Genomic DNA, 24,675 nt, shown 5'->3' on the forward strand with positions numbered 1-24,675 from the left:
AATATAAGGCCTTCCATGCTACATCCTTCTAGCTATGTGATCAAGGAGAACTGTCCTGATCAGCAGAAGGGGGAAGTGTGAAAGGCACTGGCTTTATTCAAGCCTTTATTATGCTGGAGCACAGCTTTGATGTCAGGCTGTGATTGCTTCCTCACTCACCACTCCCCACCCGAGTGCTGAAAGGCCAAATTACTCTTCCACTTTCAATTGCACAAGACACAAAGAGCTGCCTGTATCCAAGCTCTGGATTTTAGATCTCCTTCCACCAAGAGCTGCACGTTGCCTCTGCTGCTGCACAGTTTCATTGCTCTGCAGAACACTGACTAGAAGCTGCTGGAGATGAGGATTTGAGGATTTTATTTTATTATTGAGAGGAATGGTCACTGAGTGCTTCCAATGCTGCCATTAGCAAGCAGCAAGGCTGGGAGGGACTGAGCAGGAGGTTCTGCTGGGGCACAACTTCTGGTTTGTTTGACCCAAAATGAATCCCACTGGCACATTCTGAAACCACCACACAATGAAAAGTACTTTAACTGCTCTTTATTTCCCTAATACCCAGGATTCATGTTAGCTATTTTCATCCAGCTTACTTAAAATTATCAAATCACTAGAGTTTTCCATTACTAAAAATTATAAATATTAATCATTGGTCATTCTTTTCAAGTTAGAGAGTAAAAATTTCATCCAAGGATTTAAACTGCCATTGTAATTTCAGATAAATTAAAAAATCTAGTTTAGTCTACAGTTCCTGGAGATAATTTGATACTAAGGCCAAGACAAAGCTCAACCAAACCTCATAATAGCATGCTACTATTCTACTTAATCACAGCCACGAGGAGACTTGATGGTTCCATATTTACATGTAGACAGCAGCAGCTTTAGAAAGAAAGCTTTCTATTAAATCTGAGCTGTGAAGGTCAAGAAAATGAGAAAACAGAGGTGTAACATCTCAAAGAAATTACTTGAACATAATTAGAAATAAAGCATTAATATTTCAGAGAAGAATTTTTAATTTTAGACTTTCTTAGCACCAAGAACCACATACAGAGAAAAGTAAGAACTCTTCCTTTTATGTACACTTAATACATATAAACATTACCTAGACTTAAATCAGTCACTACCTAATTAGGCCTGTGTCCTTGCTAAAATTGGGAGCATAATGAGAGCAAACTGAAGTAATGCAGAGGAAAGCTTCAAAATTATCTATTTCAAATGCTGAAAATGACAAATACCATGTTCTTCCTGAAACTGCCTCAATATCTTACTTTTAAAAAGAAACAAAGACAAAAGATAAAAGGTCCAATCAACAAAAGCTTTACAGTTATGCACAAGTGCATTACCCTGCCCAAAGTAAATTCTGTAAAGAAAAGAGAAATACAGTGAAGGCAGTTTGCTTTCCATAGTTTTGTGGCTCTTTTATTAGTTCTTGTTGGAAGCAGAAAATGGGCAGCATTCATTTCCAAAATCATTGTTTTAGGGGGAAAAAATATGAGAAAAGCAAAATGAGAAAAACTATCTGCATTCTTAATGACTTGTAAGTACATGTTTGTCAGATTAATATGCACAGCAAGTCCAATCAGATACCAAAATGTGTGTATTCCCATTTAATTCAAGTTAAATATGTGTCTCCTGAGCTGCTGCAGCATTTGATTTACGCCCCAGGGAAGTAATATACCAGCTAAGTAGCAGTTTAGTTTAATGGATTTTCAAGGACTCCAATACAAAAACGTTAGATTGAGCACTGCACTCCAGCTTCATCACAACATGAAAAAGTGTATTTCCAGATAAACAATGTCACACTAACAGTTCAGAACCTCAGCTATCTCCAGAGCAAGCAATCCTGATGAATAAATATCTAGTGAGAGTCAGATCAGCTTTTGTCACGGCCAAGATCTACAGAAACAGCTTCCTAATGCTAGACACTCTGAAACACTTAAAGACCCTGCAAGGGAACTGAGTTTCCACAGAAGCTGCCAGCAGCTCAACTTTTCTGCAGACCAGGCCAATTATTTAATTATTAATATTAAACTAAGAGGCCAGCATTTCAAATCGGAATTAAAGTATAAATGTCATTTCTCCTAGAAAAATGAAAGAGGACTTGGCTGAACTGAAGTCAAGCACTTCTTCATAGAAGAATCCTGAAAGAAAATTTGGCTGTCAGATTTCATCAGGGAAGTCACAACTGAGACAATCTGAAACACTGAGTCAAAAGCTCTGCTGGGGACTGAAATAGAGTGGGAGACTCAGGGATTGCTCTTCCATGTTTATTCTGTATTAAAAGCAGACTTAAGACATGTCTGATTTAAGCCCAAATCTAATGATTTTTCCTCTCATCTCTCATTCTAGGCTGGCTTGAACATGAAGAAATAAAACAAGCTTGGAAAAATGTGCCTCTGAGTTGAAGATACATATAAAGATAAGCAAAAGACAATTCTTAAATATTTTGGATAAGCCACCATTTTTCCACAGTAAAACACTGCCAGCAAGCAACTTAGAAAATGATAGTTCAGCTATTGTTTGAAGTGTCTATCACTGAAAACTGAACCTAAGCTGTAACTATAATCATATTCACAGCTGCAAGAAAGCAACTGCCTACATCACCTCTGCTGCTCAAAGCATCCTGCGCCCGTTGGAGCACTCGGAGCCGTTCCAGTGACTGCAGTGTGTTTGAGATCACGTCACCAGAGCAAAAGTGCTCAGCCTAAACCTCTCTTCAGGCTCTCCGTTTGTACAACTTCAAGCCAACACTGAAACAGGAAGAACAATGGACAGCATTTAGTTTTTTAATTAAGATCCCGTCTTTCAGTCTTTTCAAAAGGACATTTCTACCACCATTTTTCTTGATTAAATGTAAATACATTTTCTTTGGCATAGCTTGGGCTGCAGACTGAGATCAACACATTTCAAAATATCTTTTTCTGCACCCTCTAAAATTTATACTAGTGATTAAGTTTTTGGATATTTATCAACAATTACTTATGTTTTCTCTTGTTATTGTCTGGCTAAAAGATTAAACATTTCACTGAAAGGCTGCAGCAGTATTTAGCCAAAACTCCATTTACTTTAAAAACCCAGCTTAAATATCGACTTCGCTTCATATTTCTAAAAGAAACATGAACCCTGAAATTTTCCTACTTCCAGTGAAGCTTCTTCTAAACTCTGTGTTAGGCAGACTCTGCCTTCTTTCCAAAGAATTGATCAGATGTGCCTAAAATTTGCTCTAAAAAGAGCAGCACCAGCAGACCGAAGCCGCTCCCAGGGATATCAGTGGCAAAGCTCCCAGGGACCCTCTGACAGAACCAGGGCCCAAATCCAGCTGCAGCAGCACAGCATCCCTTGCAACATAACTTGCACTGCTTGCTCAGTTCTCTCTAGTTTTGTATAAATAAGAGCCAAGGGGGAAAATTCAGCACCCAGAGAAGATAACCCCAAAGCAGTTCACTTCCAATTATTGTCAGAAAGTTAGTGACTGTGGATCAGATCCTGCTTCCAAAATATGCAATACCCAATTATTTGCCCAAGTCTTTAGCTTAGCCTTGGGGAATGGGGAAGGGGCATAGCTATGTTTAGATCCAAGAGAAAAGTAATTTTATAGTATCTAGATAAAAGAATCTACACTGGTGAGTGAAGATTCTACCTGCATGTTCCCCAAAGCTTGTGCTTTGAGGACATGGAAATGGTTGGGGGATGTTTTCAGCCTTTTTTGTTTAAGATTGAATCCCCTTTATCAACTCTCCTCTGTGATGAAACAGTGAAAGGAAGGAATATCTGGAAATGAGATAGAAAATAGTATTTCACTTAAACCCCTTTTAAAAATCTTGCAAGACAGACACAAGTGACTGAATCCTAAAAAGATATTTTTTATCACCTCTTTCACCATATGTTCCATTATTCCAGACAAAATCTTTTTATTCCTTATTTAGTAACCTAATAATTGGTAAAATTCTTGTCATAAAGTCAGTCCTTTCAGTATTATTGGAGCATATTCTCATGAAACTCTACCTTTTATTCACTGACAGTTTCTAAAGGCTCTCGTGATCCCCACAGAAAAAATACATCACAAAAGTACTATGAGCATTCTTAGCAAAGAAAGTGGGATAATCTGTAATATTATTTTAAAGTTTCATGTTGCAGTTTAACCTGACAGGCAGCTAAACACCACACAGACACTCACCCCTCACAGCAGGATGGGGGAAATAATCAGGAAAAAGGCAAAATTCCTGGCCTGAGATAAAGACAGTTTAACAGGACAAAAAAAGAAAATAAAACAATAATAATGATGATAAAAAAATGTACAAAACAAGGGATGCCCAGTGCAACTGCTCAGATTTGCTGACAAATGCCAAGCCAGTCCCTGAGCATCAGCCACCCGCTCCTGGCCCATTTTCCACAGTTTTATTGTTCAGTTTGTTCCCACCCAGCATGGGACATCCCAGTGGCCACTGGGACTCACCTGTCCTGGCTGTGCCCCCTCCCAATTTCTTGTGCAGCCTCCTGGCTGGCAGGACAGTGTAAGATGGAAAGTCCTCAGCTTAGTGAAAGCACTGCTCAGTGACAACCAAAACAACATTATTCTCGTCCTAAATCCACAATACAGCACCACTCCAGCTACCAGGTGGAAAATTAACTCCATGCAGCCAAATCCAGGACATTTTGTTAGTGTCCTTTATCATGAACACCACGTGTGAAGGATTTATTTTGTTGTTAAACTGACAAGCTGCTGACAACTGCACTCCTTTGCAGGAAACTCACAACCCTGCTTGCCTGTGATCCCAGTTACAGGTCCAGTTACAAACTGGAGGAGAGTGGGAGCATAATCTTTGAGGAACTGCAGATTTCTTCACAAAAGGCAAGGAAGAAGAATAGTTTAAGGCTACGTAAGATTGCTGTCAGAAGCAGCTGGATCATAAAGCTCAACAAATCAACACATGCACTGAATGAAGATTCACATTGCTTAAGGAGCAAAGGAAAGAACAAAATGAAATGAGAAAGGACACAGGGTCATTCCTTTAATGGGTGGAAGAAGCCTCCTCCATGAAGGGCCAAGACACCCTATGCACTAACACAGGCCTCAGGATTACTCAGTAACACCACAAAATATTGATGAATAGAGGCCTCATAAGAAGAACAAGAAGCTGTAGAAGCCTAATCCTTTCCTAGTGAGATAAACAGCACCCAATTGGCTTGCAAGTCCAACATTCCCCTTTTCTAATAAATTACTTCCTCCTCATTGCCTTCCCCAGTATCCAGACTGGATAACTACTCTAATAATGCTCAAGAAAGGTTACCAGAAAGATGTGAATGCTCCCAGGAAAGCTGCAGTTTAACAAAAATCCTCCTAAAATCTAACGTAAAGCAAAAATTCTGGGCGAATGAAACTTCATGGCATGATTCTGTTAACAATTCTGCACAGGCCTTGTGAAATGCCTCTTTGTTTTCACCTGGCCACAGTGACATGCCCACACTGGTGTGACAGCAGGATTCAGGATTTAAGGAAAAATCCCTTCCACCACATATGACTAACTTTTCTTCATGCAGGTCTCAACACCCCAAGAAAGGCAATAGAGGTGGCAGCAATTTGTGTATTTATATGTGAGCAAAATGGGACCTAGGACACTGTGGGGCACAGCAAAAGAGTCTTAGCACCATCCGATAAACAGGATAAGGGTGAGGGAATGCAAGACTTCCCACAATACTTAGCTCTCACACAGTATATTATACAGAACTAAAAAATACACTTAATTCTTATATATTCCAGTATTATTGTACTATTCATCAAGCCATATTGTGTGACTCAAAGTTGTCAATATCCTCGTTTACAATGGCCACTCTCAGGAGAGTCTGGGACTTCTGACTCAGATTTTCCCAATTCTTTTTAATTTAAATTATAACCTTAATGTTATTAATGTTATGTTATGTTAGTATGATTATTTATATTTAATTTCCTTTTGAGTTTTTTCTTTAATAGTGATATAATTTGAACTGACACAGTAACATGCTTTTCATATACTGCAGTTGAAATTGTGCCTGAGGGCAGTGAAATTCTCATCCATAAGCTGTGTGAAGAAAAAAACTCTGGCACTCAGAAGCCAAACACCTGCTAGAGCTAGTGGCAGATCCAGATTTTTAAGAGAATTCCTGTTGCATAATGAAAACACAAAGAAGGGAAATGTGTGGGGTGATGGAATGGTATTAAAACCACGGCACTTAGGGGGAAAAAAAAAGACTCCTAAGCCACTATACACTTCAGAGCTAAATGCTGAAGATTTTGGCATTAAAGTTGTTCGTGGGTGCAATTAAAACCAGAGGCTTTTGTCATGTGAGGAAACCTGAACAGTGACTGTCACATATTGCAGGGCACTGCCATGCCTTCCACTGCTCTGTAATGACAGAGTTTTCTCCCTGCCCTCAGTCTCTACATCTGCTTCTGATTCAGGTGGCAGGGACAAATTGGCAAGTATTCAGCCCCCAGAAAAGGCTGCCCTAGCATTAGTGATTTTTCCTCATTGCATGCTGTTCATACAGTGTTGTCATCAGCAACAGTGTAGTGTTTATCACAAACAAAACAGGTAGATGAAATGGATGGAATTGCTCTGGAATTGCTCTGCTACTGTAAATAACTACAAATTCTCATAATAGAAATTGAAGCAGGCAAACTCTCAGCCACCAAGAACTGGAATAGTTTCTCAGAACAAAAATACATCTTTTGCACAACTCTAAGATCAAATAACGCAAAAATCAAGTAGGAGAAGCCAAAAGGTCATGCAACTAATCAACTTGGACAGATCAGGAAGAGAGAAATCTTCTGATAATCAATATCTACCATCAAAAAGCTTCTCAACGACTGAATAGTCCTGTGAGTGCCACAGGAGAGCTTGGGCTAACACTGCTCCTCATCCACCCTCCTCAGCAGAGCATCAGGACCACCTGCTACCATCTTATCAACATTTCTTTAAGCAGGGGCTGCAGAGGGAGTGTATCCCAAAATTCTGCTCACAAAGACAGACCACCCTGAATAAGAGTGCAAATATTCCAAGTGGTTCTCCTCCCTGTTACCTCTAGCTGATGAATCCTCTCTCACCTGGAAGAAACCAGACTGCAGAGAAATGCCCCAGCCAGATGTTCACTCCCAAGCTCACTTAGGATTTCCAACAGCTCAGCACACAAATGCATTTAACATATGGTGAGGAAAATGTGATTTTTCCACTGCTAGTTTTCCACTACTTCTGATAATTTTAGAGATATTAACCCAGTTCCTTGTCTACTCTTCTTTCTCCATTGCAATGAGTCCCTTTGCAGGGTTTATGGACTGAGCAGCCTTGCACATTGAGTTGGTCAGGCACATTTTCACAATAAGGAAGCAGTTAAATGGTCATGGTTCTGCTGTAGGAATGTTGGTTTAAGGCTATTAATAAGGCACATGAGGTGAATGCCTTTCAGCCAAGCGCCCTCCACGTGTGCACACCTGCTTCAGCACGATTTTAAAAAGAAATTCCCAAAAGAAACTGTTCATAGCACGCAGTTTCTAAGTCTCAAGCACACTTCAGCAAATACTCTAAAGGTTTTAAGCTTTTTGTGCTTTACTGGTGTCAGGAATTCTGATACACCATGAGGCAAAGCATGCTACTTCATAGTAAACCATTTTTCCCTAAGAAATTACTTTTGTCTTACCATCTGTCTGCCACTTTGACATTATTGACAGTGACTTCCAGCATCATCATTCCCACCTGATGTGCTACTGCTGAAATGGTTTCCCAGACTGAGGCCCACTGTTCAAAGACTGCAACTCACTTCTCCAAGCTCTCTAATTTAGCTACATTTAAATCTCAGCTTAACTATTCCTTCAGTCCAGTGATGCCAGTCTTGATATTTATGATCCGTCCATTTTTCAGCTTCCTCTCACTTTTTGCAAGGGAGAAAGGGTGGTTGTTCAAGTATATTTCATCTTTCTCTCTTGCCAGTGAAAGCATCTCAAGCAGAGCAAAGTTTTAACTGTGTGTTGTGCTGAGCCAGACACACTATGCAGCATTAGAAATTAAATGCTAACTAGAAAAAGGTTCAACGCCAGAACAAAAACCAAATAATGCAACTGTGTAAGAGGACCAACCATTAGCTTGAAGATTGTTCCCTTCCTGGTCACAACTCATTTACCAGCACTAACTGACAGCATTTCACATGTATGCTCAGTAATAAGCCACTACTTAGATTACTCTGCTTTAGCAGCAAACCCCAGAGCAATTAAAAGCTCACATGACAGGCACTGCAGGCATCTGTTCACTGACAACTGTTAAAACTAATGGTCATTAGTTTAATGACTCATTTTTATTCTTCTCTGCAATGTGTACAGTAATGCTGGAGGACTGATACGGTGAAGGGGAAAGGGCTCTTACTGAGGTGAGAAAAGATAAACACAGGCCCTGCTGCTGGAAAGAATGAAATAAATCCTCTGAATGAAGCAGAATTGCTGAAGTGTTAAAAGACACAGCTGAGCAAGTCAGACATAAAATGAAAATAGAAACTGCTAATTCAGAACAGGGGGCCTGCTCTAATCAGGGTAGTTTCAACACTACAACTTTATCACCCATCTTCCATGTCCAGCAAAGAAATTTTGATCCAGGTGATTACAGAAAGGCATTCAATGAACAAATAAAGGATAAAAAATGGACAGCACTCAGGAACATCTGTAATTCAAAGGCAAGCCATTGTCTAGAGTTTTGGAATTTAAAAACATATGATGCCCTATTAAATGCTCTGCATTTTCTTTAAATATTTTAAGTACCAAGTGTCTTCCTTGTGACTGATCCCATTATATAGTAATTTTAGTCTCCTAATAGTCAATATTTCAAATGCAACAAGTAGCAAGTAGAAGTGAGTGAAAGAGTTATCACAGAAGGAGCACGGAAAGATGGGCCCTGTGATTGAATTCCTGCTCACTCATCTTGTATTCTCATTCTAGCAGCTGAGTGAATTCCTCCTCTCTGTGTGCACTGCTCTGGGAACTTGGCCCCCACGTCCACAAGAGAGGGTTTGCCAATACATACCACCTGCACTCGGAGGGAACGGAAGACCTTCCTGTGGAGGAATATCTTCCCATCCTGTGTGGGTGTACAGGAGCAGATGTGGATGCACAATGGATGGTTCCCAGGACAGATGAGCTGAGACAGGTCATAAGTCATGCACTGCTTTCCAATTATGATTGTCTTTCTACAGGAAATTTAACAGAATAATTTTACTCCGGAACATCGCTCTGGAGTTTATGATGGCATAGCAGATGGACAGTAGGATAAATGGTCATTTCCTTCTCTTTACCAGCAGTTTGAAGAAGGTAACTGGAGGAAGTGATAACTTTTCAGCAGGTACCAAGTTACTGGCATTTCACTGAACCTACCAGCAGCTGAACTTGGAGATCCACGACTGGATACAAAGCACAGACTGTAGTGAAAAACCCTCCTGATTGAACAATAAAGGCTGTGGAGGGACTGACTCTTATTGTTGCTGCTGGTACAATCAAATCTCAAACACATTTACCTTGCATGCAAAATGAGCAATCAGCTCTAAGAGCCATGGACATCCTTTGAAGGCCACTCATTCAGCCTCTCCTGCTCCAGCCAAGTGGAAAACACCACTATTTTCCTCAGAAGTAGGATGACTACTAAGGAAAAGCTTTTCAAAACCAGCTTTTATATACTGGATTCTGAAAGAGTACACAATCTTGGGTTTTCCCCTTGACCTTGTCTTTTGAAAGACTGTCATGCCTCTTGTAGGACATGGGATAATCTGCTCACTACTTTTAAAAGCAGCCAGGGCCAGGGGAAATGTGGGGTCCCCAATACATGCCTCATGTCTAACCAGTGGTGCAAGATCACCTACTCTTGTATACCTAGCAGCTGCTCTTTTACCACTACCATTTGCACTTAAGGTTAGACAGCATTCTTGACAGAATAGTTTAATTTTAAAGATTTACAGAGGGGCACTATTCCTACAGAATATTTTTCAACTATTCCTGAGCACTTTGGGAAGGATCTGTGGCAATAACCTCCCCTGAATTTTCTTATCCACAGTCAGCTCTTAGTTTGCCAGTACAAGCTAATGTGAGCTCGGAGGCCAACCCTAACAGCTCAGTATCTAAAGCTTTAGCATGGTTCCAGATTCTCATATGTTTGTCTTTAGCATTCTAAGACTTTTCAAAATACAGACAGAATCCAAGAACAATGGACTGTGCAAAGGGAGGGAAATAAATTCATCTGCCCTTTTATTTAATTGCAGAATATTCCTTTTGCCCTATCCATCTATAACTTCTCAGACTAAAGACAACCACAACACCAGAAACTACTGAAGTTGGAGCCTTCACAATCTGGCGAACTTGCAGTGGTGTGAAATACTGTGATCTTCCTGATTCAGTTGATCTATTCTTATCCTCCATAATTATACATTTCTTCACATTCTTTTCTTCACTGCTTTGCAAACTGAAAACAATAAGAGTCTCACTGTTAAGCCATGCTGGAGTTATCTGTGGCAGTATTCCTATTTCCATTTGCACATTTTACCATCCTGGATTCCTCTGCACCCTACACAGAGTAAAATGCTATTATAAGAAGCCTAAACAGCAACCATTTTAAATAACAAGATCCAAATATAAATCTTAACCTGTGTATTTGTCTGCAAGATTGGCTGCACTTGGAATTATCAGTCCAGAACATCTCTACTTCAGAGCCCAGTTCTTTTGGCCAAGATAGATGTTCTTTTATCGTGATTATAGTGAAAAAAGTCAACTTGCTGGCCTGACTCAGGCTGTAATTATTCTGTGTCTTTATACAACCTTTTTATAGTTCCTGGTGGAAAGGCTGAAGGAAATCCTACACATTGCACAAGGTCTAAAATTTTTTGCCCTCTTGCAGAAAACCATTCAAAAATGACTGAATGAGACTTGTTCCTTCCCTATATAATTTTTAAGTTAAGATAATGCATCCAGTGTTTTCTCACATTTTGTGTTGTTCCAGCTTTAATAATAAAGGTAGTGACTGCAAATTGTTCTATAAAAAATACAACTAATTAAAAAAAAACCCTGATTACCTACTTATATAAAACCCTCAAAGAAGCAGCTACACACTTTAAAAGTAGGTGGGACAATAATTAAATCTCCAGTTCAAAAGTTCTAGGCCAAGAAGATTTAATATGGTCTCTAAATCTCAAAATAGTCCAGAACTTTTCATTTCTGCCATTTACAAACACAGAGTCATTCCAAATTAACTAGAAGTCATAAGAATCCAAACCAATACCTATTCTAAATCAGTGTGTTCTGTACTAATACTTCCTGGGAGGCTGGGGGCCAAAGACATGTAGGAAAGGGAGGGTCTCCCTCACAGTTCTTTGCAAGGTATAGAAATTACATCTTTAAAAATCTAGTAATGTAACAGGAAACCTTGTGCTTAAATCCTCAAGTCTACTGTGAGTGGACAAATAGAAAATCAGGGCACCCCACTTAAATAAATAATCCATCTATTGCTACTAATTCTATTTTTCTCTTCCCATGTAGATGAAAAACAGCCAATTTGTAGTATTTTCAGAATAATAGTCAAGGAACAGAGGAAGTTATGTACAGCACACTTTAAACAAAGTCAAAATACAGAAATCAAATTCAACTTCAGTTGAGGAAAGTTTTAAAGAAATTAAAGTTAATAGAATAAACCCTCCTCTGTAAATCTCTTCTTATAATTTTCTTCAGTTAAAGATAACAACATATTGGATTTAAGTCCATACATAACATATCAAATGTTTTTTTTTTACAGAGGATCTATTCATAGCAGCTTGTATTTGCAACATATGCAGCAAATTATATTATTAAACACTTAATCCAAATAAAGTTTAAATTTCACCCCTAACAATAAAGCTTGTACAGTTCTCACTCTACTTGAAATCAGATTCTAGAAATAAACAATAAAAGTCATAGGTAGGTATCATGACAATTAATAATTGAACATTTGAGACATATTTGAAATACAGTTGGTTGTGTGGAAATGTTCTGACAAAATATTAAGACTAATCATTGAATTTTTTGCAGTTGACAAATAAAAATAGAGTAAACATTACCAAGCTGTAGGAAAATATCAGCTAGGTGAGAGCCTTGCAACTCAGCTTACGTGGCTCTGAAAACCAGGAGTTCTCACGTGCCCTTCAGAGCAGGCAGGACTGAGCCCACTGAGAGCCCTGTGCAGCCCCAGAGCCTTGGGGAGCAGCTGAGTACCTCACCAATCCTCACAAAATCCAGAGGGAAAAATCCCTTCTGACAGCCCCCAGAAACTGCACTGCTCCAAAAAGAGCAACAGACACAGGTGAGCTACACCAGCATCTTAAAAGCTGAACAGAACAAGTATCAGGGAAGAGAACTGGACAAATTTCAACACAAATACCTGCACAGAGTAATGAGCTGCTGAAAGCAAGATCCATTAGAATCAAGAATGTCCCCAGAAATCCAAATTTTATTCCTACTCAGGTGCTCTGAGTAGGAATATACATTATTTCTCACCTATCTGATGTTAATTATGCAGCTCTGAACGGGATTTTTTTTTCCTTAGCTACTTTATTAAAAGGGTCAATTCCCACACAAAATCATGCAAGCAGCTCTCTATTTTACAAAACCTATCATGCCACTGCAACTCCCAGAGCAGGTATTCAGCCTAGCAAAGTACATCACCCTTCAACATGAAGCACCATTCCTCATTTTTCTCACCCCATATTCTTATTCAGCTGTACAAAAAGCTCTGATTGTTTCTAATTTCTCAACTAAAAATAATGTTGGGGTAAATCATTGTTTTATGCAGCAGCACTGTAACGTATATACAGGGAAGAGCCCATCAGGAGCCTGCAGCTTTCTAACACTTGATTCAGACTAAAATTCAGCTAAAGACAATCTCAGTTTGCCCGAGACTTCGTTAGTGCAATCACACATGCCACACATGCATGTATTTCCATATAGCAGACACATAGGAACAAAGTTTAAAATTTCAGCAGTGAAGTGAGACATTGCACACCTGAAGCAGAGAGTTGAATTTTTCTAGAGATGTTAAATGCTCCTCATGAAAAAATGTGCTAACTTTTCTCTGCAGGCAAAGGAACAGACTTGATGCTTTTGATTTCACCTAAAGGTGCAGATGTAATATCTCAGAACACAGATGTCTAACTCTTCCAAACCCATCTATCCCAGACACTGAAAAAAGAATTGGGTCTTCACTACAAGAACAGGTTAATGGAACTGGTCTGTCTCCTATGAGCTGGGGAATCCCATTACTGAAGTCAGTAAATTGCTTTGGTAACATGGAATAAATTCATGAAGGTGTTCAGAACAGTCTGATTTTGGGAAGAGCTGGTGAAGAACTAGCAGGTGCAAGGATGTTGCACTTAAAAAAACTTTTTCTCAGGAGACTGGATAGAGTTGATGACATGGGAAACTTGGGTTGCCAACTTTCTACATAGTACATAACTCTGGGAAAATTAATTGGATTATGAAGGTCAAAGAGTGAGGCCAGCCCATTATTGAAAGATAATCTAATTGAATTTTGCCAATTTCATCTGAATGATTACTCTCCAGATGAAGAACTAGTGCCTCTTTTTCATTGCTGTAAGTCTTTTTTCTTCACTTCTAGGCTCACTCCTTTCACAGACCCATCTGGAACTAAGAAATCACATCAGTGGGAATTTCCCACAACCAAAGGGTTGGCTTTGTGCAGCCAGCTAAGCTTTCTCCACACTTAGTGCAGCTTTTCTTGAGAGAAGATCATCCAAACGCAGCATCCTTACTCTCAGAGTAAGGCATTCTTGAACAGAATAAGACAATGTTGAGTGGTAACAGTGGAACCTAAAGGTTGGCTTTGACTATTCTGACCCAGACATGCACATTACTAGTTAATGTTTGCATTATTCATTCACATTTCATGCCAGAGGAATCTTACTCCATGAGTTAAATTTTATTCATAGCTCAAGTCTACATTCAAAATAAGACTGGGCTAATATGGAAGCAAAGACTTATAAAAATTGAAAACTCCCTTTGAAACACATGCTTTCCAGTAAGTGCAGCTAGCAAAATGCAAAACACTGTCAACATTCCTACACCATGATGTCAATTTTCATCTGCACAGACAAAATGCTGCTACATGTAGAAATCAGCTCTGTCTTCCTCCCTGGTGGTGTACTCCTGTCTCCCTCTTTTCACTCTCAGAACTGCACCATGCAATGCAGACTACAACCCCTTAAAATGTTCAGAGACACCTCCTGAAGATAATAATTCTGGCAAAAAGCCACATTAATTTTTAAAAAATGAGTTTCCACATTCAGCTTCAGTTCTCCTGAAAAACAATGCACGTGCTCTAAGGACCAGTTTTGATGTTTGCCTCTACAGCAGTTCAGAGGAACTCCTGCCAACAGAGAAGGACCATAACACCTGATAAAATGGTCTTCAGTGACACAGAATGAAAAAGTGACTTGTAAAAAATGGAAATCACTTCAACTCTTGCAAGGCTTATAAGCAACAGGAAAATTAGCTTTATTATTTCTGCTTCTTTTTTTTTTTTCCTAAGTGACAAATACAGCCATTTTTCAAGAAAACAGCTGCAGGCAACACTTTAAATGCCATCTGTCCTTAGCAGTTATATGATGAAGAGATGGACTGATTGACACCACACAACAGGAAATATGATAGCAAGTAGTTAGCACTTCTAAAATTCAGCCTCAGCCTGCTTCCTATGGTCAGGTCTTCCTCCAGAAAACCTCCCACTGATGCTGTACTGTTGAAATAGAAACCCTGAATTTTACAAAATAAGGTCTCACTTGTGGCACAGCAATCTCATGAAGGATCTTTTTCACAACTGAAATCTTGTAGAGCTTGGAGTACAAGAGCCCTCATATTATCACTGAATCAAAGTGAGCTTTTGGCAGACAAGGAATGATGAGACACTCAGTACAGGGCAAGAGGACTAGGCCTTTTCCTCAGTATTCTCAAAGACTGGCCTTAACATTTAAAATAGTAAAAAGAAAGTTTATAATTCCTACATTTCCCCCATTTCTAAATAGTGGCATCTATGTGACACATTACAGATGGCTCACAGAGGTCTAAATTCAGCAATAAAAATAAGCAATTATAAACAAATGCATCATTGATGTCTGCTAAGGACATAATTCAAGCAAGTTCAAAAGATCAGAACAAAACCCACATGTTTTGTTATCCCATCTAAGGCCCTTCTCAAGATGGTTATCTACAGGAAGAAATTTTCTCCAAGAAAAGCTTAGTGTTCCAAGAACATCTCTGGTTCCCTCGGAGAAACCATGCAAGTTGGGGATTTTTAAATTAAAATTAATTTTTTTTTAAATTTATTAGTTAAACAAAATTTTCCCTTTTATTGTCACACTGCATAAGGGAAAAGCTTTAAAAGGTTGGGTGTTAAGAACAGGGGATGCTAACAGGATATTGGAAAGGCCCATGAGACTTAGAAAATTAAGTAAAATGTATTTGCCCACTGATCTAATTGCTTACTAATTTTCCAATCTATTCCCACCAGATAACTAATGGCATTTTAAGCCCAGCTCCTGGCATTAAAAATACATTTATAGTCCCCTCCTAGCAGAAGATAAACAGCTGCATGGTAAAACCCCATATGTTAAGACAGCATTCTGGAGGTTTTCCTTATAGTTTTAACCAACCTATTGTGTTCCAAATTTAACTGGAAGAGGGAGGAAAAGGAAACGGGAAAAGCATTTGGGTGTGCAATTTCACATTGAGGGGAAGGCAAGTGCTCTCTCATGCAGGGAAAATGTCTGGAATATTTGTGTTTTACAGAAAGACTGATCACATAATGGAAGTGGAACTTAAGCTAAGCCATCAGAAGCTGTTTCTCTATTTATCTTTCTCAAGAAAATACGAGTGCTTCCTTAAAAACAAGAAGCTATTCCAGCAATTAAGCCTGAATTTCCTCAAATACTTGAAAAATCATTCTAAAATTCTACCACTTGAAAATATAACAGAAACATCCTAAAAATATTTGCAAAAAATTAGTAACAACATAAAAATAAAAAAATATTCCCAGCAGACACAAAGAAGCTCAGAATGTAGGTACCCATTTAGGTTTAGAGCAAGTTCTCATGTCCAGGACAATCTTCCAGATATTCCTGCAGTTTGGAGCTTATATTTTTGTTAATTTTTAAATGATGATTCATAAGTGACATAAATCTAGAACTGGTTCTAGTTCAATGATGTTCAAGTATTGCCCTGAGGAACACCAAAATGACCTAAGAACAGCTGAACTGATTCAGATCAAGGAACCATCCAGTCTAGCAGCTTCCAACAACACCCCAAAAAGCACATCCTGAGCAAGAATGCTGCAATAATTTCCTGGACTCACCTTCCCAGCCTGCTGGGGTTCATCTGTACATTACTGTGAAGTGGATCTTCCCAGCACTCACCCTGTCTCCCCTGACATCCATGTAAACCTTCTACTCCAAAAGTATGGGAAGCAGTGCCAAATACCATTACCATGACATGGAAGAAACCCACGCTTCATTGTGTTCAGTCTCCCACCTAGCAGTTTTATTTAAAGGCCCTCAGTTCTTACACTGAAAGAAACAAGTTACCAGCTGATTCCTGCCTAACGTTTCGACCCCATTCCTAAAGGATTTGAGCTGTATACAGTGCACCAGGAATTCCTACAGTGAAAGTATGATTCTCTTTGTCTTACACCTCCCTTTCATATCATTTGCTAACATCCAATTAGCACTGTTAACTGCTGTTCTATGAAAATGCTTATGTGAGAACCACCAGTCTAAAGGAAACATGTAATTTGTTAGTCAATAAAGCACCTTACATTCATGTAAATAAAGTTATAAAAATCAGGGGACAAAACCAGAGCCTGCTCAAGCAGTCTTATCAGTCAGTAGCTTTAGCAAAATCCCCTACATAGCATACAGCACACACAGCCCATCTCTTCAGGAACAGATGTATTTTCTGTCCTGCTTTCAACAGAAGTGCTGATGAGATCAGCTGAAAGAATCCATAATATGCCACATGTACCTGGCAGTTTACACGTAGGATATTGCCTAGCAAGCAGACAATACTCAAGACACTGCTGTGCTATTGGGTTTTCCAGCCAACAGCCATGTTACTCAACCAGGGAATGGTTTTAAAGTATTTGAAGACTCAAGAAAACAAAACATCAAATGAGTAATGTGACCTTGAAAACATCTAATAAGAGAAGACTCTCAGGAGAGGAAGACAAATTACATATTAGCATATTTCTTTTGTCATACATCCACAGAGAGCACTGAACTTGTTCAGCCTTCTGCTTCCACACCACTTCTACACCACAAGAAGCTGCAGTAGTCAGAAAGAAAATAAAATGTCTATCTGAAGAGGCAAATCTGAATTTATCAGAACCAGTACCTGTCCCTTCACATTTCTCCATCCCAATAGATAGCCTGGAACAGCCACGTATATAAGCAGGGAAATTGCAACAAAAACAGGGGGTTTGGAGTTAATTTCTTGCTGAATCAGCCAGCTGGGAATAAAGCCAGTTCCTGCAATCTTCTCAGAGCTTCAGCAAGGTGCATGCCAGGAAACACTTACTGCCAGAGACTGAGGAAACACAATCCCTCACTCTTCACACTCTCCAGCAGTGCAGGTGTGTCCATGTCACCTTACTTCATTGGTTCTAAAAGACAGGAGATCAGGCAACTAAAACTCTCCTCTACACCTTGATTTACCATGCAGTGAGCCCCCATAGGTCCTTTCACAAATATACACTGTAAATGTTGCCCTGTTTTGCTTGCATGCACTTACAGACTATGTCCTATAAATTTTAAGCAGCTTCAATTTTTTGGCAAAGCACCTGACAACAGAAAAAAACACCATAACCTAAACACAGAAATACATGCTTCTACATATAAACAAACATTCCACTTATTTCATGCTACAAATCAGTCTCATTAAGCAGTTGGGACCTCCCACCAGGACACCAATGACAACCATTAGCATACAGCAACAATCTAGTAACTGCAATCATAAATGCAGTTTTAATATTGCTTCACAATTTTGTTGAGCTAACTTGCATTCACTGTGTTTCCAGCGCATCCAGAAGCATGACAAACTGACAATTCTTGGAAACCACATTTCTCAAAACAGTCTGAAAATATTGTTCTCATTTTCCCTCCATAATGATGTTAAATCTAATAAATACAAAATTAGAAACAGAAATAACATTGTTGCTAAACACTTTATGTAATATGCTCTCTGGAAGGGATTTATTAGGCCAAGTTCTCAAAAACTGCCCTCTCTTTATAAACACGTGACACTTGTACTTGCACTTCTCAAATGCTATCAAATATGCACTTGAGTACTAGAATTCACACACCAGAAGCCTATTATTTCAAAAGATTTCTAGGGTGAAAATTTTGCTTTAATCAGCTAAATATGATTAAAAATACTAAGCCAGACTTTTTGGAAGTGCCTAAGGCATCTAATGCCTGGCTCCCATTAGCTTAATTGAAATTTACCTTGTTTTGAAAAATCCAGCTAAGCATTTAACAATGCAATTGAGCACTTAATGTTTGTATTTAACATCTTGGGTCTTACCGAAAGACATCAAAACAAAGACTCCACAAACTCTTTTGAAAAACCTGCTCTATCTGCATTAATTTAGCACTCTTGTATGGCTGTCATCAACCAAAAAGGAGTTCACAGAGCCGTCCTTCCTCCTACAAGCTGAAGTGAGGGAATTTTGAAAACTGACCCTTAAATGCTAGGGCACTTGACAGTCTATAGTCCTCAGCTAATACCAAGTTCTCCCCTTACAGGAAAGGAAGTTATGTGCATGACTTCAAAACCTGAAGGAGTTACTGTCTATCACTGACAATAAAGTGAGTGCATGGAGCACATCAGAACTGCAGTGCTGTACAGTTCCCACATGGGTCTCAGTATTCTCTCTGGAGCTGCCATGGTTGTATCCAATGTCCCTTATGGAATGTTGTGCTCACTATCAAATCGTACTTCAAAAACAAATCCATTTTTTCACCATGCACAAACTGCCCCTGTTTTGCAGAGATTTTGCCTAATAAGAATGACACTGGAATTGTTCAAGTGTGATTCTGTTGGACTGTGCACAGCCACAGAATTATCATCAGTATTGTTAACTGTATAAAACTGTACTGACACATGGATTTGACTAAAGTACAATATTTGAACAATATGATATAAGTTATACCTGAGATTTCTTGCATAGATTTACAATGCCAACAGCTATAGATGCATGATTATGAATCTGCTTCCACTATCACTGAATTCACTTTACTACTTGATTGCAAGCCATATTGGAGCTCCTGGGGATTCAGGAAAGCATGGAGAAATGTTTAAAGAAAATCTTTAGACATAAAAACTGAACATAAGGACAAATATATGAAGCTACAGGTTATAGAAGTAACAGCAAATGAAAAGGACTCAGATTTTAAAATGTATGTTCTTGCAAAGCAAAATGCATTATACTGGATGGCTAAATCTTGAATTCTGGATGAAGAGGAAGAGCTCTAATATCAGTACAATCAATCATGTACATTTTCTGTGATGCAAAGGCAGGAATGGGATTTGGTGCACTGTACAAACCTGCCACCTCAGTGCTGTTTATGCCCCAGTTTGGTAAGGAATATGAGGGATGCAGCTGCACTAAGCAGACCTGAATGAGTAATTATCAGTGACTAAGCATTCAAGTGTCTTCTAAACCAAATAATCCTAGAGCCATTCCTTCATTTCTTGACTACTCTTTCGAGAGAAATTAGAAGCCACTGGCAGTTGTTAGAAATTATTCCTGTCCTTGAGGCTTCTTGAAGTATACCAGACTCTTGGATATCTGGTTTTGGAAACAAAAACATGCAGCTCTATACACAACTGATCTGAGAATATCTGTCCAACTTTCAGTGTAACTTCACGATAAATTATCATCATAATGAATAACTTAGATAGTAAAGGGGTGCCTTCATTGATGACTCTTGGTCCTCTCCCATAGCTGACTTTAATTTTTTATGACACATTTTGAAAAGTAAGTATTCATACATAGTTTGTGCCTCAAGTCACAAGAAACATCAGCTTTTCAGGCAATTCCACTATTGGATTGTAAACCAGGGGCAACAGCAGTTCAGATTCTATGAGCACTGGCTGAGCAATCATTATCAGTCATAAATTTAAAGCACGTTCAGAAATTCAAGCATAAGTTTTCTGGTAATGCAGTCACTGAGTTGCAGCCTTGTCAATAGCAATGAATATTTTAAGTCAGAATACTTGTACAGAGCCTCAGATATGTTATTTGTCTTTAGAAGCAGCAATGCAATCTTAACACTAAGAATAAAACCACAGGCCTTTTGGGGCTGATGGCAAAACTCCAGATGGGTGCAGAATTGCCACCTGCCTACCAAAACAGAAAACTGTTTCTGGTTTAACTCAGGACTTGCCAATCTCACCCTGATATTTCTGATCAGGGTTACTGGAGACTTAAGAATGTTGTGTGGTATGTAGCTCATAATCTATTTTCTGGACATCAGTGTGCAATACATTCGGTGACTGTAAAACAATAATCCAAAGGTTTTCCATGAAGATGGTCTCCAAGTCCACTATGTCATATAATGGACATCAGATTTTTGGCCTTGCAAAGCTCAGCCTTAAAGACATTTACTATGTTGGTAGTTTTTGGCAGATTGGTTATGGCAGAATCATTTTGAAGACAATAATGTTTTCAGTATGTATATCCTTCATTTCCAAAATATCACAGATAGTTAGAAAAGACCATAATGCAGGCAGGGATTGCAGGAACATAAATCATGGAAGCAACCAACAGTTTATTGAATGAATTTATGACCTATGAAACTTTCCCTTCCATAGAAACCAAGACTTAATGCTTCTTAAATACCCAGACATGGTGTCTTTGCTGTTACTCCCTCTGCACACATTACCAACCCCATGGTCTTTGGAGGCAAAATGTACTGACTTGTAGAGGGTTTAATTTAGACCATAGGAACATAAGAAAATATCAGCTTATTCCTGATTTGAAAACAACATACCAGAGAAAAAATCTAAAATGAAGCCATGTGTAAAATTCTTGATATATATTTGCCCATACAAATCTGATAGCCATCGTTTCTTCCTGCCAGTAATGCATTAGTGAGACTATAAAGATATACAGTCCTACATACATTTCATAACAAATATAACAGCATCTAGTTGAATGGTGTAATAAAATATCATCACAAGGTTAAGAAAGAGTTGGTTACCAGGCTGAACATCCTGCCTTTTCAATTACCAATATGAAGCAATATGTACTCAAGAGAACACTTCAAAACAGCAGAACTGGACTTGGACACTTCTATTGTTAGCTTAACCTTCTCCTAAAATCTGTAGAATTAATAGCTCTCCTGCTACAATGTGAGGAAAATGAGGAGACCTTTAAGCAATATTTAGCAATAAATGCAATGCTAGGGCACTCCCAAATACACATAATTGGTAGAACAGAGTAACTTCTTTGGATAGAGCCATCATTTAAATCTTTAGAAACAATGAATTATCCCATGCTGCTGCTGCCATTTGATAGACAAGTATCTTGTTTGTTTTCAAGAAAAACATATCTACGTAATCTACTTGTATTACCACTGGCTTTAGACTAATGCAGTTCCATTAATTTCATTTATATTGGCACATACAAGAAAAGGTCAGCTCTGTACTTGCAAAAGAACATGGCCAAGTCTTACCCACAAGGGATCTCTTCCTGAGTGATTTATGTCACTGCTCCTGGTCACAGAACAGATTTAACAATCAGCCAGCTCAACAATGCTCAGGGGTAAACTATTCCCTGGGTTATCCTAGGAAACCTAATTTACCTACTAGTATGGCAACTAATTTGCCATTGACAAAATAATTTTGTCAAGTTTGAGACACAGCACATCCACAAGAGCAGAGATAATTTTGGAGCCCAGCTAAACACCTCACTGCTTATTACCATGCTGTGAAGAATCAGAAAGGACTCCTGTAACCAAAGTTAAGTTCCATTGCTTCTCAGGAGCAGCTACCTCTTTTTCACAACTTCTCATGTTAAAGTTTTCTTTGCATTACATTCATACCACATTTCTACCACATTCTTTTTAAATGGTAATTTTTTTTATTCTGTACCTGCCTCAAGTAGGATGAAATTAATCAATTGCATATAAGTGATATGACATAGACTTGTGACCTTGCCCAGCATCCAATTGTTTCTAATTGATTAGCTCTAGACATAAGCACTTTAATAGCCAAAAACAACAGAAGTGGAAGTTATGGTATAATATTAGGGCAAAATGACTGTGTGTGGTCCATTTAGTATGGCCCCAAGCAACCAATTAAAGAATTAATGGATATTGGATACCAAAAATGTTATGTTAAATAATATAAAATATCTTTAATGTGCCTAAAATTGTGATAAAACACCTAAAACTTAGGAACAAAAAGGCCTCCTACCAGATTGGGGTCAAGTGCTAATAACTCAAATATGCCAAACAGATTACAGTATTTTAAAGGACAATCAAGACCATAAAATTTGACCTGAATTGAAGTGTTCATAAAGCTACTCACAATAGCCAATTGATTACTACAATGTGTTTGGGTTGTTTTTATTATAAAGAGACAAGTGAAGCTATGCCAAACCATTTGTGGAGAAGAGGAAACTATGCCACTACTGGTTCCAGCTCTGCAATAAGAAAAATATGAAAGAAAAAATACAAGAAAAATACTTTAAAAGTAAAAAATGGTCCCTTCATAACTAAAAGGCAGAAAACCAAAATTAACATGTCCCTTCTCTGAGTTTATATTCTTATCTTGAACAGAACTATTAACAGAACTCCATAACTATTTCCTGAGTGTTTTATAGGGCTGGTTATTACAGCATCACTCAACTGCTTGCACACAAAAATACAAGCTGAACAGGCACAGCAAATCTGTAATATTTTTGTCCTTGCATAAGCAACATGCAGGCAAAAACCAGATCCCACTGTGGCCCTATCTGCTCAGACATGTGTTGAATACATTGTGTTTCACTGCACAATTAATACAGATGTAAATTTTTACTTCAATGGCAAGTTCTTTACTCAAGTAACCAGTGCACTGGTTAGCTGCAACCATACCCACAGACAGGAGGTGTTCTTCACTTGCCAAATCACTCACAGCACTCAGCAGTGCTACTGAGGATGCATTGGAGCCCCATTCTCACTACCTTGAACCTCAACATCCACTATAAACTGATCACAGCTTACTCAGCTGTCTAGCCCAGTCTCTTCAGTTTCTTCATACTGCTTTTGCCTGCTGTATTGTTCTTCAAATCAAAATTCTTCAGGATGTATGTTTATATACTACCCAACACATCAGGCTCCACTTCTCAGCATTGCAGTTGTACAAACAGTATACAACAACACTGGTCGCATATAAAGAATTTACTTTTTTGTTGAAAACTACTACAATGCTTCAAAAAAGGTTCCTATTTATTATTTTAAAAAATCTCAGTTTACTTAGTCATCTTTTTCTAAGGATTAATTGGATTTATGCATACTTAAGACTGAAGAATCCTTGAAACATGATTTGCTGTGGGAACTATCAGTGTAGAGAATGACATACTGTAACACATCTCTGCAGCACACCAGCATACCATATTTCTTGAAATACTCACCTCTTGGAACTGATTAGGCTCACATGCCAGGCAATAGATCAGATGGCAGCCATGGTTTTTCCTGCATGGTTCCTGTACTCATTGAACACTTGCAGCAAAGACCTTTTTGGGCCACCTTCCCTGCCTTCCCACCTCCAAATGCTTTAGATGTTTCTACCAAGCTATTTCTACAACCCTTGTCACTTACAGCACCTTAATATTTATCAGGTGCTTAAACTCCTGGGGGCAAAGAACAGCTGTGCTGCCTAGAAAGACCCATGGCATTACACATCTGGCAAGCTCTGCCTTTGCTCGTCCTTTGGTAAAGTCAGCTACAGTCTATTAAGCAGGAGAGAGAATATTCATTTCCCAGATAAATATCTTTGAAAATTTGGTGAAAGGAAAATGTTCTCATTGGGAGACTTTTAATTACAGAGTAGCTCCTTCAGCAGTTTTCTGGTTTAAAACAGTAATGCCAAGTTTGCAGCAAGATCACCTGATACAGGACCAGAAATGACAACAGCAACAAGTCCATTACCTACCTGTAGGTGAGCATAGAGCGCAAAAGCAAGCCAAGTGATCTCCCAGGACAGCCCAGCGGCTTTAGGGCAGGCCATCCTCATGCCTTGGGGCTCTGCTGAGAGAAATTGTTTCAAGTTACAAACAAAATCAAGTGGGCTCCGCCAGAATTTCAATGACTAAAGCAAACTGGGCCGGCCGCTGGAAGCAGCGCAATGCAAACACCGCAGCGCTGCGCTGGCCAGAGCGGCAGGCGCAGCGCATGCCATGAGCACAGCCTGCAGGGTGAGCAGCTCCGATTAGGGCACGGAAAAGGACCACAATGAGGGGCCGGGGAAGCTGGCAACAGCGGATAGGCTCGGGTATCTCCTGGATGTAGGAGAATTTATCAAATTGGGAATCCCTACCACCTTGATCTCTCGAATGTAAAATCCAAGGAGCATAGAACTCCTGATGTACTTTCCAG

At 39.0% G+C, this 24,675-nt stretch overlaps 1 protein-coding gene across 3 annotated transcripts in view; it reads right to left on the bottom strand.

Moving 5' to 3' along the window:
• ADAMTSL3 (ADAMTS like 3) overlaps window positions 1-24,326 on the bottom strand; it is a 168,953-nt gene extending 144,627 nt beyond the window's left edge. For all 3 annotated transcript variants that reach the window (XR_004081612.1, XM_031055984.1, XM_031055983.1), the window contains exon 1: window positions 24,233-24,326. Coding sequence is in view for 2 of the 3 variants with exons in the window: in XM_031055984.1 (XP_030911844.1) it covers window positions 24,233-24,313 (81 nt within the window). In the remaining variant the exon portion in view is untranslated. The remainder of the gene's footprint in view (window positions 1-24,232) is intronic.
• Between the last annotated feature and the right edge of the window lie 349 nt (window positions 24,327-24,675).

The sequence above is a fragment of the Geospiza fortis genome, unplaced genomic scaffold (genome assembly GCF_000277835.1).
Source record: "Geospiza fortis unplaced genomic scaffold, GeoFor_1.0 scaffold171, whole genome shotgun sequence".
Taxonomy (NCBI): Eukaryota; Metazoa; Chordata; class Aves; order Passeriformes; family Thraupidae; genus Geospiza; species Geospiza fortis.